Source organism: Schistocerca piceifrons, chromosome 8 (genome assembly GCF_021461385.2).
Source record: "Schistocerca piceifrons isolate TAMUIC-IGC-003096 chromosome 8, iqSchPice1.1, whole genome shotgun sequence".
NCBI classification, from domain to species: domain Eukaryota; kingdom Metazoa; phylum Arthropoda; class Insecta; order Orthoptera; family Acrididae; genus Schistocerca; species Schistocerca piceifrons.
In genome coordinates, this window is record NC_060145.1 from 380,001,484 (window position 1) to 380,020,378 (window position 18,895).

General features: G+C 43.2%; 1 protein-coding gene across 1 annotated transcript in view; it reads right to left on the reverse strand.

The window, feature by feature from the left end:
* Positions 1 to 865: 865 nt before the first annotated feature.
* LOC124711427 (platelet-activating factor acetylhydrolase IB subunit alpha1) overlaps positions 866 to 18,895 on the reverse strand; it is a 49,879-nt gene continuing 31,849 nt past the window's right edge. The window contains exon 4 of the mRNA XM_047241495.1: positions 866 to 3,006. Within this exon, the coding sequence (XP_047097451.1) occupies positions 2,698 to 3,006 (309 nt within the window). The 3' untranslated portion in view covers positions 866 to 2,697. The remainder of the gene's footprint in view (positions 3,007 to 18,895) is intronic.

Consider the following 18,895-nt stretch of genomic DNA (forward strand, 5'->3'; position numbering starts at 1 on the left):
AAACTATTTACTTTGTATTTTTCATCTCTCACTCTCTTTCTTTGCTCTGTATGTTGTTCATATCACTAATGACAGTGGATTTCCCTTTCACGATGCTAGACATTGTGTGACCATACACTGAAGTGTAATGCAAGTCTTGGATTACAATTTGGAACTGAAGTTGTAAGTTGCAGAGCTTTGTTAATTATTATTCTGTATTAATAAATAATTGTGTTAAAAACAGCCACATAAAGTTTGACTATCTCAACACTTGTATGTTCACCCTAAGAGCAACCACTAGCTACAGCTTTGCTTTATTTTGGAGCCAATAATACACACAAGTGCAAAATCAGAAAACAACTCTGTATTACTGTTTTTTCTATGCATACACAATGGTACACATGTCATCGTAGCATAGTTGCAAACTATATATGTTGAACAATACTAATATTGTGTCTTACTGTCTTTCATTCTTCTATGAGCGGCAAGAAATCTGACACATTGTCAGCATGTATTTTGCAATAAAATATGCAACATTATTTTAAAGTTACAAATAAAATTACTTCTTACACTCACTCACTTTCTCTTTAAGCATGGTGGAAGACGCTTTTTTGCAATTTCTGAAATTAAATTTACCTGTTTTATACAGTCGATCAAACCATGGCACACACTCATCTTATTTGTTGGATTGCCAAGGGAAAAAAATTCTTCTGCAGTGTGTCTGTCTTAGTTCAGCAATTTGGATTTCACTTTGAATGCTAAATAAGTGATCTCTCCTACAAAATTACTCGATTACCATCATTGCATATAAATATTTCATCTTCCGTGGTATCTTTCTACTGGTAGATTCCACTTGTGCACAGAGACATCACAAATGACAGTATGATTCAAGTATTTCAATGTTTATTAGCTACTGTGTGGATATACATCAGAAAGCATTGGAATCAGGCTGCCATGTTACAAATTCTGTAAAATCCCATAAAGGGAAATGATAAAGGAAAAACTGAAACATCAGTGTCAAATAAATACATATATAAATTATGTAATTTGTACAAGTTTCTTATGTACACAAACCATTTCAATACAGCACTCTGTTTCATATGCACACTGAAGAGAGTATATATATATATATATATAAAAAAAACAGACACTTACAAAATATTCACAGATACTGTATAATCCCTACGTTCTTACTTTCTAATATCTGCACAACCCAGATATGTATTGAAAGATGGTAAATCATTCTTACACTATACAATGAGAGAAACATGTAGCAACATTCCTGATATGGCAATAATATGTGCCTTTGGTAACAAATTATTTGGTTTAAAAAAAACTCCCAGTTTATTCTTTTAAGCTGCAGTTCACATTCAAAATAACTCAGGAACTACAGACCCACCAACATAAGAACACTTAGGTCTTCCATAAATAATGGAAGATTCCTCAATGGAATGTTTTGAATGCAATACTTTCAGTAAAAATGAGAAATTAAGTACACACACATTTTACATACACTACTTCGTCATTTGCTTGCACTTGAGAAACCTCATACACACCATTATACAGCCTAATAAAAGAAATAATAATGCATCCATAAGGACACAAAAGCTCTTTATATTATCTGTGGTCTATGTATTCATTCAAAATTTTTCTGGGAACTGAAAATTCTGAGAAAACTCCTCAAAGGAACAGATGCTATTACATACAATGATTGAGGAACAGCTTACAGAACTAGATTTTGAAAGCAGGTTTTATATGAGCAGATTATGAACTACATATTTTATGAAGTAATTTTTACTATGTTTGCTAAAAATTGGTAAATGATAGCACAAAATTTAAAAGAATGTCTCCACAACAAAGTAACTTACGAGTACAACGAAAGCTACTTTCTATAACTGTAGTTTAAATGCTGAAAAAATCATGTAGTTAATGTAAATTTACCTCAATACAGGAAAGTATACATAATATCAAATTTATAAATGATAGTACTGCTCAAGACTACCACAGACTAACACTTGACATCTAAAGCTAACACTAATCATGACAGCAGCTTCCTCACTGTGATGTAACTAGCCATTAATCAAACTGTAAACAAGAGCAACAAAATTTAAAAAGAAATTAAAGCTAAGTTCTACATTACAAATAATTTGTCACACAAAATAATCTGTAATTCTCTTTTCACAATGCAATGGATACATCACAGTGCATTTAAATTCTTTAAATTACGAGAAACAAACACATTATTTATAAATAAACTTCTTTTCCTACTTCTATATTAATCTGGAAGTGCAATAAAGCTTCAAGTACAAAGGCGTGAGAACGTTTCGCATTAAGACATATGCACATGGTCATCAAATGCAGTTATTAATAACACTTCTGGTACACAAGGTTTTGCTCCCAATTTCCTTCATTGAGTTAGTAAAACTTTTACAAATTTGTTTCCAAAACATAAATGACAAAACTGTGAACTGCAAAAACGATGGCAGCACAGTTTATGGCACACACCATTCTAGCAGAAATGCTGCACAGCAGCATTTGAAAACCAGTAAAAGCTGGCCTCTCCGAGAGATACTGCACAAGGCAAGCAAAGGCAAAAGGCTGTTCCAACTATGGAGTGCAGGTAGCCACCAGTAGACTTGAAAAACCTACAGGCCTCCCCTCACTCCCATCCAGCTGAGCAATTGGTAAGCACTGATTCTGGCTCCAGTTCCAGCACTGCTACTCCGAGGGCGTGAGGTCTCTGTCATCATCGCCTGCGGCAAAACTGCGTTCCTCGCCTTCGGTGAGCAGCAACTGCTGCAGAAGCTCGTGCAATGGGTCGAACACTTTTCTGTAACCAGCTTGTGTCAGATGTAGGTAGTCATACATATCATGGTGTGAGATCGTGCCATCAGCGGCTACAAGGTCCTGCCCTGAGATCAGCATTTCACATCGTGGCTTGCCATGCAGTTGTTGGCCCAGCAGCTTGTTCACTTGCGTATTGCGTTCTCGCAGTGGGTTTGGATGCTGTCCACGAGGTAAAAGGTTCTGTAAAACACAATAAGAACAATTAGGCATTATTGTGACTGCTTTCTCTATCAGTTCTAAAAGTAATCTCTCTCTCTCTCTCTCTCTCTCTCTCTCTCTCTCTCTCTCTCAAACACACACACACACACACACACACACACACACACACACACACACACACACACACACACAGAGAGAGAGAGAGAGAGAGAGAGAGAGAGAGAGAGAGAGAGAGAGAGAGAGAGAGAATGGTGAGGAGCAACTTTCCTTCTCATAATATATTTAAACATAGCACTGGTTTACAGTGTCTTCTATTAACACAGCACAGCCAAAAGTTGAGTTCACATTACTTCAGCAGTGGATATTCTGCAACACAAGAATTTAGGCTTGCTATCTCAAATGACAAATGTAGGCTTTTCTAATTATTAGAAGAGAACTAGAAAGAGCATAAAATGATGCTATAATTAGACATAATCAAGCAGAAAATTCAACAAGCAAATCAGAATTTGGAATTACTCAACTAGTCATTGTAGCAAATTAAAGCCTACAACATTTTTCCAATCAAAATGTATTTGGTTAGTGACAAATTTATTTCAGACAGAAGAGAGGGGGTTAATAACTCAGCTAGTATGTTCTGAACAAAAAGGTGGTGAGTAGCACACTTTTTTTTCAATTATACTGATGATCAGATCCATAAGGTTGCAGGTTTATGGCGTATGCAAAATATGGCTTTACAGAGTAACCCAAAGAAAATTCAACAACCTGTGAGGTAAGAGAAATGCTCGTTTGAAGAAGGAAAAAGTCCTATACATTTTGTACACATTGGTGTGTTTACAGGTGTCATGTGGTTTCTGTTTACTAGAATCTTAATAGGTCAGTCGAACAACTAAGAGGATCCACTGGGAACACCAAGTTCAGACCCTCCACATTCTACTACATGTATGAGGCAAAATAACTGCTCTTTCAGTAATCGATGGATAGGCCGTGATAGTATCATTACTGGCCAACACACAACTGCAGATTTAACACCATCATATGTAGTAATATTTGGACAGAAATAAAAGGATGCATAGCAATAGAAATGCAGTGAGGCAATCAATACAACATGTTGTTCTGAGAGTCCAGAGGTGCACTGAAGTTGACAGTGGGCTTCTTGGAAAATTGTTGTAAATGGTTGTAAATTTATGAACCAATAAGTAAATAAAAACACATAAATTTATTTATTTATTTATTTGTGTCACAGCAACAACTTCAGAGTACAAGATACAAACATACTAACATTTATAAACTGATTTATAATACTAAAAAAAGGAATAAAAAGAAAGGTCTAAGCATTTTTAGCTCAACATTTGGCAATCACAATGACTTTAGAGAGTGCGGGCATCGGGTCATCAAGGGTTCATCTTACAGGACATAATCTACATTGGTATACGTGCTCCATAGTTTGAGAAACTCCACACTCACAAAGGGTTGATGATGTGGAATAACCCATTTCTGCAACTTGTCTTCGACCTCCCAACCTCATTTTTGAGCCTGTTCAGTGTTTTCCACATGGCCCATTCTTTAGAGAGATTCAAGCCCACAAAGATGCTTACAAACAATCATTCTTCCTGCAAACCCTTTGTGACTGGAACGAGAAAGGGGGAAAATGACAGTGGTACAAAACGTACCCAAAGCAAGGTGGCTTGCAGAGTATAGATGCAGATGCAGTGAAACTAGCAGCAAGATGTTCCGATCGTGTTATCCAGTGTTCTGATCTGATCTTCCACATTAACAGCTGGGAACATGTCTAGTTGACATCGTGGAACTTTTTCTGGACATCAGTCACACAATGGGTGTTTATCAGAGGTAGACACCTTACAGCTATCTCTGCATGTAGTTCTCATGCCTGATGTCTGGGAGGGTCAATTCCAGCTAAGTGGTAGAGTTTATCCTGCAGTTAGGTTTCAGACATTGAGTTATTAGTCTACATGAATCATTTAGAGCAATATCCACTTGTTAAGCATGGGTAGAATTATATCAAACAGGACTAGCATATTCACCTGCAACGTAGCACGAAGATAAAGCTGAAGGTTTAATTGTTTTTGCTGGTGCACCCCAGGATATTCCAATAATTTTGTGCAGTAGGTTGTTTCTTACGGATACTTTTTGTTTTACATTTAGTCAATGCTGCTTATCCAAGCCACCTGAACATCCTGAGAGCCTGCCATTTCTCAGATAGAATGTGAATTCCTGTGTTTTGCTGGGTGTGGTATCCACCACTATTAAATCTCTGCACCAAGAGGTGGTGGGCTCCATTACGTGCGGCTAATAAACTCATCGGTGCCACAGTTCTCCATGCGCGGCTCACTGTTAGCATCACAGGCCGCCTTCAAGCACGCGCACTTCAAAGCACAGTGATTGGCCACCCAGAATATACAGCAACCCCAGCTGCCGGCTCCATTGACTATGGAGCCTTACTTAACGCCACCATCAACGTCAACAAGCCAGTTCTCATCGTGTTATGTGCTCCTCCTCAACTCTGAATCGCTACACTGCAATGGACTGTTTCATCTCTTGGACTGGTGTACCTACCGCTCAATTTTGACTCGTCAGTTCTCTGGACTTAGAATCTGGCTGCCATACTGCAACTTTGACTTCCATGTTCACTCTGCTTAATATGTCAATGGACTCATGATTTTTGCCGGAATTCCACATTTCACTTGCACTGCCTGGACAGTGGTATAACCACCACCAATTTACATTATTTTCATAAAGTGTTCAGCTACCACTTGGTGACCGAATTATTTGTATCAGTGTTGTGTTAACCAACCATACAACTGTGACATATTTATTGTGTTACTCCTGGTTGTAACACTGGGATTTGGTTTTAACTAGTTCTTTATCTAATTTCTCTGAAGCATCATTACGATTTCGTTCCATCTGTTCAAAGGTCTCACTCTGGGAATAGAGGGCGAGGTCATCAGCATACATGAAACTTGCTGTGTTATTAGATGGAGTGAAAAACCTTCCATTTTGAATGAGACCTTAAATTATTCATGTGAGATGATAATCTTTACTTATTCCATACATTTTGTGCAGGAGCATATGATGGTTCATTGTGTCATAAGATGCTGTTAAGATCAATAAATGTTACCTCAGTGGCTTTTTTGCCTCAGAGCCGACTTCAATATGCTAGGTTAGATTTAATACCAATGCTGTATAGTCCTAACCCAGCCTAAATCCAACTTACTGTCTGATTAAGAGAAATTCAGCTGCTTCTAAGAGTCTATTATGGACCATTCATTCACAGATCTTGTACAAACGACACAGAAGTGAGATTGGTCTGTATCTCCTTTGGAATGAAATTTAAAAGAAATTAAACGAAGCACTTCATAATGGTGATACATTTTGGAATCGTAAATCAGGAACTTCACAAAATAAAATCACCTCACAGAATATTGAATTTTCCTCGTGGCACACTACGAATTACGTTCTGTTGTATGTAACTGTAGCACTTGGAAATGGACTTGGCATATTAACCAACAGATTTTTAAAATAAAAAACTTCAAATGTGTTAGCAAGGAGAAGTTAATTAATTCAATGTTTCGTCTAAACTAGTGCACTGTAAAAGTGGAGAACAACTCTGAACTAAACTTAACACATTGTAAACTTGGTGAACATATTACACAAAACTCTACGGTAGAACTGTAACTTTTTTTTTCACTCATGTTATTTCAGTGATAGTAAAATAGGAGCTGATATAAAACTGGTAAATGGAGCAATCTACAGCCTGTCGAATATCTGGAAAGTTCTGAAGCGAATATCATGAAGAGGTTCCTTCATCTTCAGAATAAAATCAAAGTCACGAGGACTTAAGTCCGCGGAGTATGGTGGATGGTACAGTACTTCCCAGTTCCATCAACTGAATAGAGCAGCCACAGCTTGTGCTGTATACGCCCACGCACTGTTGTGCAAAATGATGGGTGGGTTGCGCAGAAAGTGTCACCGCTTCTTTCACAAAGCTGGTCATAGGTGACGCACCAAAAATAAACAGTAATACTGTGCATTGACGGTCTGCTGTGGAGTAACGTAATGTGTTAGGATAACACCATCAGAGTCGTACACGAGAATCACCATAACTTTCACCTTACTGGTGCTCTGACGCATCTTTCGACTTTTGTGGCGACTCATAATGATGCCATTCGTTGGATTGGCATTTCCGTTTTGGCTCGTATGATGTGGCCCATGTATGATGTGTCCGAGCAGCGTCGTAACGCACCCATTGCTGCATTTTCGTCAAGTCATGCGGAACCCATTGTGATGCTTTTTTTCACATTATCAGGTGTTCCTTCAGGATGTGAAGCACTGTCATATGTGCTAATCCCGTTTCATACGCGAACTCATGAATCATATGGCATCGATCATTGTCCACTAACGCGGCAACAGCATGCACTACTACTTCAGAGATGCTAGGACGACCTGCCCAATGCATGTCTGCCACAGTTTGCCAAACTTCGATGAAGGTTTTTACCCAACATGACCCCATTCTGTATGGCAATGCCAATTACCTGCATGCCTCTTGAAGATCTTGATGACACTGTCGGGCTGTACAACTTCTGGTACTTTCAATCTTGATCCGACTCCACTGTCCCTGTTTCGAAAACATAGTGACATAGTTATGTTAGACTGCTTGCTCACAAGTGACCATGTTTCTCTTGATTGTGCGCACGCCAGTGATGTGGGATGGGCGAGTCCATTGCTTGGTGGTAATGTAGGTATGTCAACAACGTGTGCTCTCAGCGACAATAGTAGATTCCATTGCATAGTGTCTCCACAGCAGTGTTGCCACTATTTAAGTTCCAACCTACATATTTTGTCAGTCAATTTGTACCAGAAATTCCTTTTCTGCCCTGTCTGATGTAACACTTCTTCACTAGTTAATCTACCCATACAATCCTCAGCATTTTCCTGTAGCATCTCATTTCTAACACTTCCATTTTCTTCATACCTGAATTGTTAATCATTCGCATTTTATGTCCATCCGAGACTACATTCCAGATAAATATGACAGCTACTTGTAAACTACCTCCGATTAGCTATTAAAAATAAATAAATGACTGAAACTCCATGTAGTTTATGTAGTTGGAACAGGAGACGTTGAAGGTCACATTGTGGGTGTCAGATCTCTGTTTTGTTTGTCAGAGTGTCAGCAGCAAGAGACTGAAATGGACGGTGTTATGTCAGTTGCAAAGTACATTAAATCATTCGCTTCCTGCAAGGAAGAAGTCAATGCTGCCATGATTCATCACTGATCATGTCATTTGTATGAGGACGGAGTTAACAGCAATGATGATGTTAGAGTGACACCGAAAATTCAAGTTTGGCTGACAAATGTGCATGATGAACTTGTACAACGGGTTGAGGAACTTGTGCAGGTGAAACATTAGTTTGCAATTTCTGAACTTTCGGATAATATGTCCCAGATGTCAAGGACAACCCTCTTTAACTTGATCAGGGAGATTAGGTTATAACAAGTTTTTATAACAACTTTTGTGCATAGTTGGTAGCAAAATGGCAGAAATTCACAAAACTGAAAGAAAAGGTTTAGCCTTTATATTCTTTCAGCAATACCACAACAGAATTGTGACTGGGAATGAGATATGGCTGCAGCATGTGATCTATGAAACTAAAACGTCCAAACAGCAAATGACACTTATGCTCCAAAGTCAGGTAAAGGTGAAGTCTGTTGCACAAGCCCATGACTGTGCTATTGGCCTGGTATAGTGTAGTCTTTCTTTATTGCAGCAATAGAAGTGGACCTGGGCTGTCCAGCGGGAATGGCAAGGAGAAATGTTCTCCCTTATCCAGGATTGAAACCAGGACCTACAGGACCAGAGTCTAGTGCTCTACCTGACAGATCAACCACATCACTTATTTCTTCCACCAAGCCCAAAACATTCAAGCAGATGCTGTCAAACTGCAAAACAATGGTTAAAGGTCACAAAGAAATTCCAATAACAGATTTCACGGAGTAATGTGTATGACTACTGTGGCATTAAAGGTTTCATTGTAAAACATTCACAAAACTCCGAAGGTCAATCCAACAGAAACAGCACGAGTGATCATCCTTCACAACAATGCGTACCCCATACCGCAAATTGAACAATGGAATAACTCGTAATATTTGGTTGAACAATTTTTTAACCTCCACCCTATGGATGATGATGATGATGATGATGATGCACGGCCCATACAAAGCACGATCTAATACGGCATAAATCAAGGAAGGGACAACACAAACAGCACAGTTCAGTCAACAGGAATGGATAACGTGCGAACAAAGCGGGAAAAAGGACTTCAGGGCAGCTGGAAAAAGAAAGAACAGTGGGAGCCGGGTGGAAACAGGGAGAGCGGATGTTCCCTAGAAACGCTACGCACGATGGGGCACCAGCATTGCCACCACCAACGATCTGTCCTGACACCCACACAATACAGTACCCTTATCATGATACAATGGGGTCAACAACAGGGAAAGAAGACACAAGAACAGGGGAAACAAAACAGTAAATCAGACTAGGCAGAATGTAGGGAAAAGGCAGGGAGAATCTGGCTGGTTTGGAGGCAAGGTCAAGGCCTCCATAACCAACACCTTCACTAATCGAGGAACTCAAATTCCAGAGGAAAATTCAAGTACTTAAACCTGAGAGGACAAACCACTTTCACAAAGAAAACCAAGGACAGACATAGCCATGCGAGGGTCACTTGGTAACACCCTAGACAAGGGAGGTGGGAGGGCATGTTTAGTGTGAAGGGCCCAAAGGCAGGGGCAGTACTGCAAAATATGGATCACCATGAGGGAAGCCCCGCAACTACGAAGGGGGACGAGGGGAGGCTCACTGTGGAGTAAAAAGCCATGGGTCAGCCTAGTATGGTCAGTACAAAGATGGCAAGGATGGTAGATTCCCGCCGGGAGAGGCAGAGGGAAGAACTACATGTAGTGGGAGTCTCCCTGATTGTACAAAGTATATAATACAAGATGGTAGCCTCCCAAGAGTTAGCCAACAATTGAGCAAAAAGAGGTTTCATGTAAAGCCACAAATCCGTCCCTGGAGGGACTGCGGAGAAGGGGTGGCAATTGGGGGGGGGGGGGGGGGGGGGGTTGGTGGCTGATCCCTCAGCCAGACAATCAGCAAGCTGATTACCCATGATACCTAAATGGCCAGAAAACCAAAGGAAATCAATCAAACAAGCAGCGTCACCAAGAACGTTGCGGATGGCACAGACCATGGGGTGGCAGGAGAAACAACAAGCAATAGCATGAAGGCCACTCATCGAATCTGTACGTAACAAAACTCAGGTGAGTGTTTAATAAAGCAGAGGGCAGATAGATTGCCATAAATTCTGCAGTAAACACCCACCACACATGATAGGCAAGAGAATGTGTTCCATTCAAACAGAAGAAGGCATATCTCACATGACTGGAGGATTTAGATCCATCAATGTAAAAAATAATGGCATCCTGAAACTCTGCTACGAGTATTGGAAAAAAACAACGGAAGACCACTGGAGCGATGGAGGCTTTCGGACGCCGGAATAGATCAATCCGAATTCAGGGCCATAGAACCAACCAAGAGGGGGTGGTTGAGAGAGAATGTGTGGACGAAGAGAAAGAGGGGAGATGGATGTTGCAGCAGGTAGAACCGAGTTGGAGCCCAACTGGTAAACCACCTGAAGGCGGGCAGTGGGCAGGCAGGCGACGGCCCGAAGCCAAGAAAAGAACAGAATAGGAGGGACTAGCAGAGGAAGAATAGATAGTGATGCCATAGGAACCGTCAAATCGAAAGGGGGGAGGGGGGGGGGGGGGAACGGGGGAGGATACCAACATCAACCACAAAAGTATCGACAGGGCTAGTGCGAAAGGCTTAATGGATACCATGATGGTGAATCGGGTCCAAGAGAAGCAGTGTGGAAGGGGTAGCTGATCCATAAACTTGACAACCATAGTCCAGACAAGACAGAACTAAGTCCAGTGTAGGCAGAATAGGGTCGAACGATCCACACCTCGAGAGGTGTGGGCAAGGAAGCGAAGAATAGCAAGTTTACGAAAACAGCCAACTTCCAGACAATGGATATGGGACTTAAACGGAGAGAACAGAAAACCGTACGAAAGTGTCAACATGGAAGCTCGCCAGATGACATCCTGGAACTGTAGTTCTGCAGAGGCCACTGAGTGGGAGCTAGCCCAAATACAGAAATCATCCATACAGAGCAGGGGTGGCCAACTGTCTGACAGAGGCCACAATTTCATTAATAGCGATAAGAAAAGTACACTTAATACAGAGGCCTGTGGAATGCCATTCTCCTGGGTCTGCAGAGAGCTGAGAACAGTGCCAACCCAGACTCCCATCAACTGCTGGGATAGGAACTGACGAATAAAAATCGTAAGGGGGTACTACAACTCATAAGGAGGATGTGATGCTCCCAAGCAGTGTTGTAAGCCATATGAAAATTGAAGAAAACTGGGACAAGATGGCGACACTGAGGAAAGGCCTGCCGAAATGCAGTTACCAACTGAAAAAGATGATCAATCAAAGGGCGCCCGAAAGCTGCACTAGTAGGGAGATAAAAGATCCCGAGATTCAAGGACCCAACTGAACTGAGGAGCCGCCATCCATTCCAGTAACTTACAGGAAACATTGGTCAGGTTGACAGGCTGGCAACCACCAAGGGATGACGGATACTTGCCAGGCTTAAAGACAACAACCACAATACCGTCTCTCCACTGAGAGGGGAAAATGCCTTTGAACCAAATACGGCTAAACTCGTGGAGGAAGTACTGTCATTGTGGAGGACTGAGGTATTGAAGCAATTGGTCATGGATGGAATCAGGGCCAGGAGTTAAATAGTGGGAAGAAGAGAGGTCCAGAAGAAGCTTCCATTCAGTAAAAGATTTATTGTAGGACTCTGCCTGAAAAGGGGTAAAACATTAGCAGAAAGCTTCAGCCTGCACTTTCTGGAGGAGGAAGGCAGTTGGATAGGAGCTTGATACCGAAGCCATCGCAAAATGGGTCATGAGGTGTTCCGTGAAAACTGATGGATCTGTACAAAGGCCGTCTGGAAGGACAAGACCGAGAATAGTAGACTGCCGCTGACAACTTTGGAGGGTATGGAGGGTAGCCCACACACATGACGAAGGAACAGAAGAACCTAGAGAAGACACAAAGTGTTCCAAACACACGTTTCCTGTGTTTGATTAAGTTAATGGGCTTTGGCGCTAAGATGTTTAAAGGTAATGAGACCGGAGGAGGATGGGTGTTGCTTCATATGTTGCAAGACACAACAACAATGACGGATAGTGGCGGCAATGACCGTGCTCCGCCACAGAACTGGCCAACGATAACCGGGGCCTGTCAAGTGGGGAATGTCAACACTGGCACCAGGTACTATCGTATCAGGCAACAGGAATTATTGTATCACACAGATCATAGACACAATGAATACAAACAATGGAAAATCCAGAATGGAATGTAACAATACGAGAGAACGAAAGTTGCTACTCACCATATAGCGGAGATGCTGAGCCGCGATAGGCACAATAAAAAGATTCACACAATCATAGCTTTCGGCCATTAAGGCCTTTGTCAGCAGTAGACACACATACACACACGCCCCCCCCCCCCCCCCCACACACACACACACACGCACACACACAAACTCATGCAAGCGCAACTTGCACACACATTTGCAGTCTCAGAGAGCTGAAACTACAATGCAAGCAGCAGCACCAGTGCATGATGGGAGTGGCGACTGGGTGGGGGTAAGGAGGAGGCTGGGGCGGGGAGGGGTAGTATGGTGGGAGTGGCGGACAATGAAGTGTTGCAGTTTGACGGAGAGTAGGAGAGGAGGTGCGGAGGGGGGAGGGGGTAAGCAGCGGAAAGGAGAGAAATAAAAATAAAAGAAATTGAAAGACTGGGTGTGGCGGTGAAATGACAGCTGGGTAGTGCTGGAATGGGAACAGGGAGGGGGCTGGATGGGTGAGGACAGTGACTAACAAAGGTTGAGGCCAAAAGGTTTATGGGAACGTAGGATGTATTACAGGGAAAGTTCCCACTGGCGCAATTCAGAAAAGCTGGTGTTGGTGCGAAGGATCCATATGGCACAGGCTGTGAAGCAGTCATTGAGATGAGGGGTATCATGTTTGGCAGCGTATTCAGCTACAGGGTGGTCCACTTGTTTTTTTGCCACAGTTCGCCGGTGGCCGTTCATGCGGACAGACAGCTTGTTGGTTGTCATGCCTACATAGAATGCAGCACAGTGGTTGCAGCTTAGCTTGTATAGATCACACGACTGGTTTCACAGGTAGCCCTGCCTTTGATGCAATAGGTAATGTTCGTGACCGAACTCGAGTAGGTGGTGGTAGGAGGACGTATGGGACAGGTCTTGCATCTAGAGGGGTATGAGCGATGAGGTAAGGGATTGGGAGCACGGTTTGTGTAAGGATGGACGATTATATTGTGTAGGTTTGGTGGACGGCGGAATACCACGATAGGAGGGGTGGGAAGAATAGTAGGTAGGACATTTCTCATTTCAGGGCACAACGAGAGGTAATCGAAACCCTGGCGGAGAATGTAATTCAGTTGCTCCAGTCCCGGATGGTACTGAGTTACGAGGGGAATGCACCTCTGTGGCCAGACTGTGGGACTTTGGGAGGTGGTGGAAGACTGGAAAGATAAGGCTCGGGAGATTTGTTTTTGTATAAAGATAGGAGGATAATTACAGTCAGTAAAGGCTTCAGTGAGACCCTCAGTATATTTAGAGAGGGACTGCTTGTCACTGCAGATGCGATGACCACGGGTGACTAGGTTGTACGAAAGGGACTTCTTGGTATGAAACGGGTGGCAGCTGTCGAAGTGGAGGTATTGCTGGTGGTTAGTAGGTTTGATATGGACGGAGGTACTGATGTAGCCATCTCTGAGGCGAAGGTCAACCTCTAGGAAGGTGGCTTGTTGGGTTGAGTTGGGCCAGGTGAAGCAAATGGGGGAGAAGTAGTTGAGGTTCTGGAGGAATGTGAATAAGGTGTCCTCACCTTCAATCCTGATAGCAAAGATGTCATCAATGAATCTGAACCAGGTGAGGGGTTTAGGATTCAGGGTTTTTAAGAAGGATTTGTCTAAATGGCCCATGAATAGGTCAGCATAGGATGGTGCCATGCAGATGCCCATAGCCATACCATGGATTTGTTTGTAGGTAATGCCTTCAAAGGAGATATAATTGTGGGTGAGGATATAGTTGGTCATGGAAACTAGGAAGGAGTTTGTTGGTTTGGAATCCATAGGACATCTGAAAAGCTAGTGTTCGATAGCAGTAAGGCCATGGCTCAGTATCTCCGCTATATGGTAACAACTTTCCTTCTTTCGTATTGTTACATAATAAATACAACTGAACAAAAAACATAGAAAACAAGCTGGGAGGTATATAGAAACCCATCAGCATGATGGAAAGCCCAGCAGGGTAACCTGTTCCTTGGGAGGTGTGAGGGAAATGAGGGACTCAATGGGAAATAGTCACTATCACAGAGGTCACAATGTGGCAAAGAGCGTAACGAAGAAAGAAGAGGAGGGGAAGAGACTGAATGATCAATAGCAGGTAAAGTGCCATATGCGACACTAAAATGAGTACGGAAACCCATCATTAAGAAAGCACAGATCATGGTCCACAAGAAATTGGTCAATGAAGATCCCCTGACTAGATGGAAAACCACTGCCAAGGAGGAGGAAGGGAGGGGCGGAGGGGGGGGGGGGGGGCTGCTGAAGGAGGGCAGTTAGGCCAACAGATGTAGGTGGCCTGTATGGAGGGAGATACAGATTGGAAACCATGACTGCAGAGTCCAAGTGGATGCAGACAGCAACTGCTCCCAATAGGGTACGAAATGGGATCTATGTACCGACAATATCCGTATGGGCCAATGTAAAGGTGTCACCGGATGCCCTCAAAGGGGCAACCCATTTCCAACAGAAAGCACAGAACTCACAAAGGGTAAGTGAGTGAGCATCAGTAAAATGAGATTCCTGGGGAACTATGCAAGCTACTGAGTAAAAGGCAATAATGGAGTGCAGCTCTGGGAGATGAAGTTAGCATGCTTTACAGTTCCACTGAATAAGTAAGAGTGGATATCCAAATGGGATGCAAATGGGCTGGAGCCAATCACAATGCCTGGTCACCAACCACCCACCACCGAGGACAGGGCAACATCCATAAATAAGAGGTCAGATTCAGGTTGTGAGGGGGGAGATGGCAGATCTGGGAGCACCAGGGGACCTTGTGTTGGGACTTGTATTTTTTTCTTCTTCTTCTCCTCCTCCTCCAACACCTCTTTCATAGGTTGAGAATGACAGTGCACAGCTCAGGTAACAGAAGTGTGATCTCTGCATTGTCACAGGCTTCTGTCAGATCCAGAACCGAAAGAGAGCAGGCGATCTTGGGTCACCCAGAATGTGTGTCCTGTGGCCTGAGAGATGTGGGGGTCCCAGGAAGGAGTCCCATCACTGGCAGGTGCTGAAGAAGGAAGGTGGCCAGGGAGGTGGAGACGAGAGGAGGATGGGGCTGGGGTAAGGAAGAGGGAGGACAGGGAAAGTGTGTAACAGAGGCAAAACTAGAAGTCATGGACACAGTGTGAAGTCACTCAAATTCCTCATGAGCCTCAGTGCACGACAAATTCTTGTATCTTCTTTTCTTACTTATAAGCCGGGTAATCTGGCAAGCATGGAGAGTGACAGTCGACATGACAATTAACATGCACAGATGGCGGAACACAGTGGCTTGTCTCATGGAGTGAGAGTCCACAGTCATCACATAGAGGATCAGCTGTATTTTGGGAAAACATGTGCCTGAAACTCAAGCACCAAAAGCAACTCATGGGTGGTGAGACGTAAGGCTTCACATCACAAAAATAACACATAACCTTTACATTCTTTGGGAGTGTATCTCCCTCAAATGCCAGAATAAAGGCGCCAGTATCGGTATGATTTTCCTTATAACCCATTGGCACACGCAAAACAAAATGAACACCCTGTCATTCCAGACTGGTCCGGAGTTCATCTGTTTGAAGGATGAGGTCCCTATGAAAAGGACTCCCTGGACAATATTCAAATTTTGTTGAGGTGTAATGGACACAGGGACACACCAAGATTATCACAACCATAAAGAGCTACAGACAGAGCAGCAGAAGTGGTTTTGATCAACAGAGAACCTGGACACATCTTACTGAGAGACACCATTTCATCAAACTTGTCTTCAATATTTTCCTCAAAAAGAATGGCTCTGTGGCAGTGAATGTGTCCACGTCCATCTTAGTACATACCAGGATGCAGGGAAAGTGTTTCACCCCAAGACAGTGTACCTGGCCGTCCTTCCAGGGTATAGCGACCGAAGAGAAGGCAGCAGGGTCATTAGAAGCAGCATTCAATGGTATGTTACCACTAGAAGAGATGGCCATAGAAGACTGGACAGATTTTTGGAGCTTGACACATTTCATATGCAAATCATCAGCCCTGATATCACTCTCATCAGGGGCTCTCCCCATGGGCGCCACCCTGCCACTCCAAGAGCCGTCTGGCACAGAGGCTGTTGTAGGGTGTTCCAATACTCTGGAATGACAAGCAACCACTCCTGTGGAGGCAACAGCTCAGGTAACAGAAGTGTGATCTCTGCATTGTCACAGGGTTTTGCCGGATGGCTACATACTACCCCAACACATGGGACTGGCTACACGTCCTGGTGACCTAGCAAGGCAGAAAGGACTACGGTGGGGAAGGAAGGAGGGAGAGGAATCCATGCTGTAGACACTAGGGAGGGAGTTCTTCCCCAAATGGCTCACACTACAGACAGAAAATTTTAAAGTAGCGGTCAAACCCCAAAGGGTGATCAAAAAGGTGGGCAAAAGAGAAAAGACAAGGAGAATAAAACCGCAAGTAATAGAAGAAACCAAGTGGGTAGCCAGGTCGACATCAGTAAGAACACCGAGAGAGGGGAAGGAGGGGCCAGCAGGGAAGGAGCTATGATGAGAAGAGAGGGGCACAGGGAAAGAAACGCAGCTCGGGAAGGGAAAAGTGGCTGCAATAGCTCAAGGCTCCGTGGATGCCATGCATGAGCTCACAAAAGAACCATAAACCCCCTTGGAGGACTGAAATTCGAGAATCCAGCATAATCTGCTACCATCCTTTTGAGCAGTTTGCGCAGTACAGTGAAAAGGTTCATCGGTCGGTAGATATCAATTGACATCGGGTTTTTGCCTGGTTTTGGGATTCGGAAGGCGATATCTCGTCATTGCGAAGGTGAAACACCTTCTAGCCAAATACAGTTGAAGATACCTCAGTAGATAGATTATTTGAGTAAAATTCTGAGGCTTGATCATTTGGTTACAAATAAAACAGGACCTGTGGCTGAATCATATGAAGAGTCAAGTGCCTGTAAAGCAGTTTCCTATGAGTGAAAGATTGATTACATAATTTGGAGTGATGGGAGGGTAAACGTTGAGAAGATACCTTCAACCTCTCATTTCTGCACTTGAAAAGTAGCCTGGTAAGAAGAGGACACTGACAACTTCAGAGACTGGGTCACAAGGTGTTCAACTAGAATTGAAGTATATGTGCAAATACCAGCATGAAGGAAGAAACTTGAAACAGTTTTTGATCTTTGGTGGCTCAGAGGGCTACGGAATTTGGTCCACATCTGAGATGAAGAGGTGAATGTTTCCAAAAAGGAGATTTAGCACTCTCAGCATTTTTTCTTACTGCATTTCATTAGACAGTCGTCCTTAGAACACACACACTTAAAAGTGATGACAGTGATCTGTGAAGGATGTTGCCTGAGATATTGCAGGGCCCATGGCACCAGCCCGCAGCAGAGGGCACCTGTAAAAAGGGAAGAGCAGCTCCAGTGGCGCAAGTGATCATGTTGAAGATGTCTCCCAAAACGTTTGTGATGCAATATGATGGGGGACTGAGGCATAGGGGCATATGTAACAGCAGAGACAAACTACTGCCAGTTAGTTCTTTGAAGCACCCATGGTAATCGGTCAGTTAGTTCGTGACAAGGAAGTGACAGGAAAGTCACAAGTAGCATTGTGTAAACACCACTGAGTGAAGGGGAAGAGATCATAAGGTCAATAGCCAAAAAGGTGTAATGGACCACATTGAATTGGGAAGGAGTACTGACACTGAGGGGACAAAGATCAAGAATGGAAAGAAACTGCTCAATCACAAGGCCGCTACCAAAAAAAGTGGTGCTTCCCCACAGGGTCTCGTGCACACTGAAATCCCCATGGTAATTAGGTGTCCTCGCCGGAGGTAAATAAAGTTTACAAATGGTGATTGCCACAGTCGTTTGCATTCACACTGCTTTGTTTACAAAGTAGTATGAACGGGAATTCACTCATTGCCAACATTTTTGTAAACCAGATGCTCTCTTTACACTCTTGAAGTTCCAACAAAATGCATGGTATCCTCAAATATTCGGGAAATGGTTATCAGTGAAGTGTGTTTCTTGAAGAGCAACATCGATCACAGAACAAAATAGAAGTGTTTAGTAGTTGTAGTTATGGCAACTGACAGTAATATCCACTGCAGTTCCACTTGATCATTACGTAAGGATGTCCCAGTTAGGCTTGAAGAAGCCAGGATGACGGGTCACACTCCAGGCTCACTGTCTGTTATTGGTTGTGGTGATGATGTTTGGTTTGTGGGGCGCTCAACTGCGCAGTCATCACGCCCGTACAAAGTCCCAATTTTTACACAGTCCATTTTCTTTTTACAATTCAATCTAGTCACTCTCACAAATGATGAGGACAACACAAACACCCAGTCCCCAGGCAGAGAAAATCCCCAACCAAGCTGGGAATCAAACCCGGGACCCCGTGATCCAGAGGCCG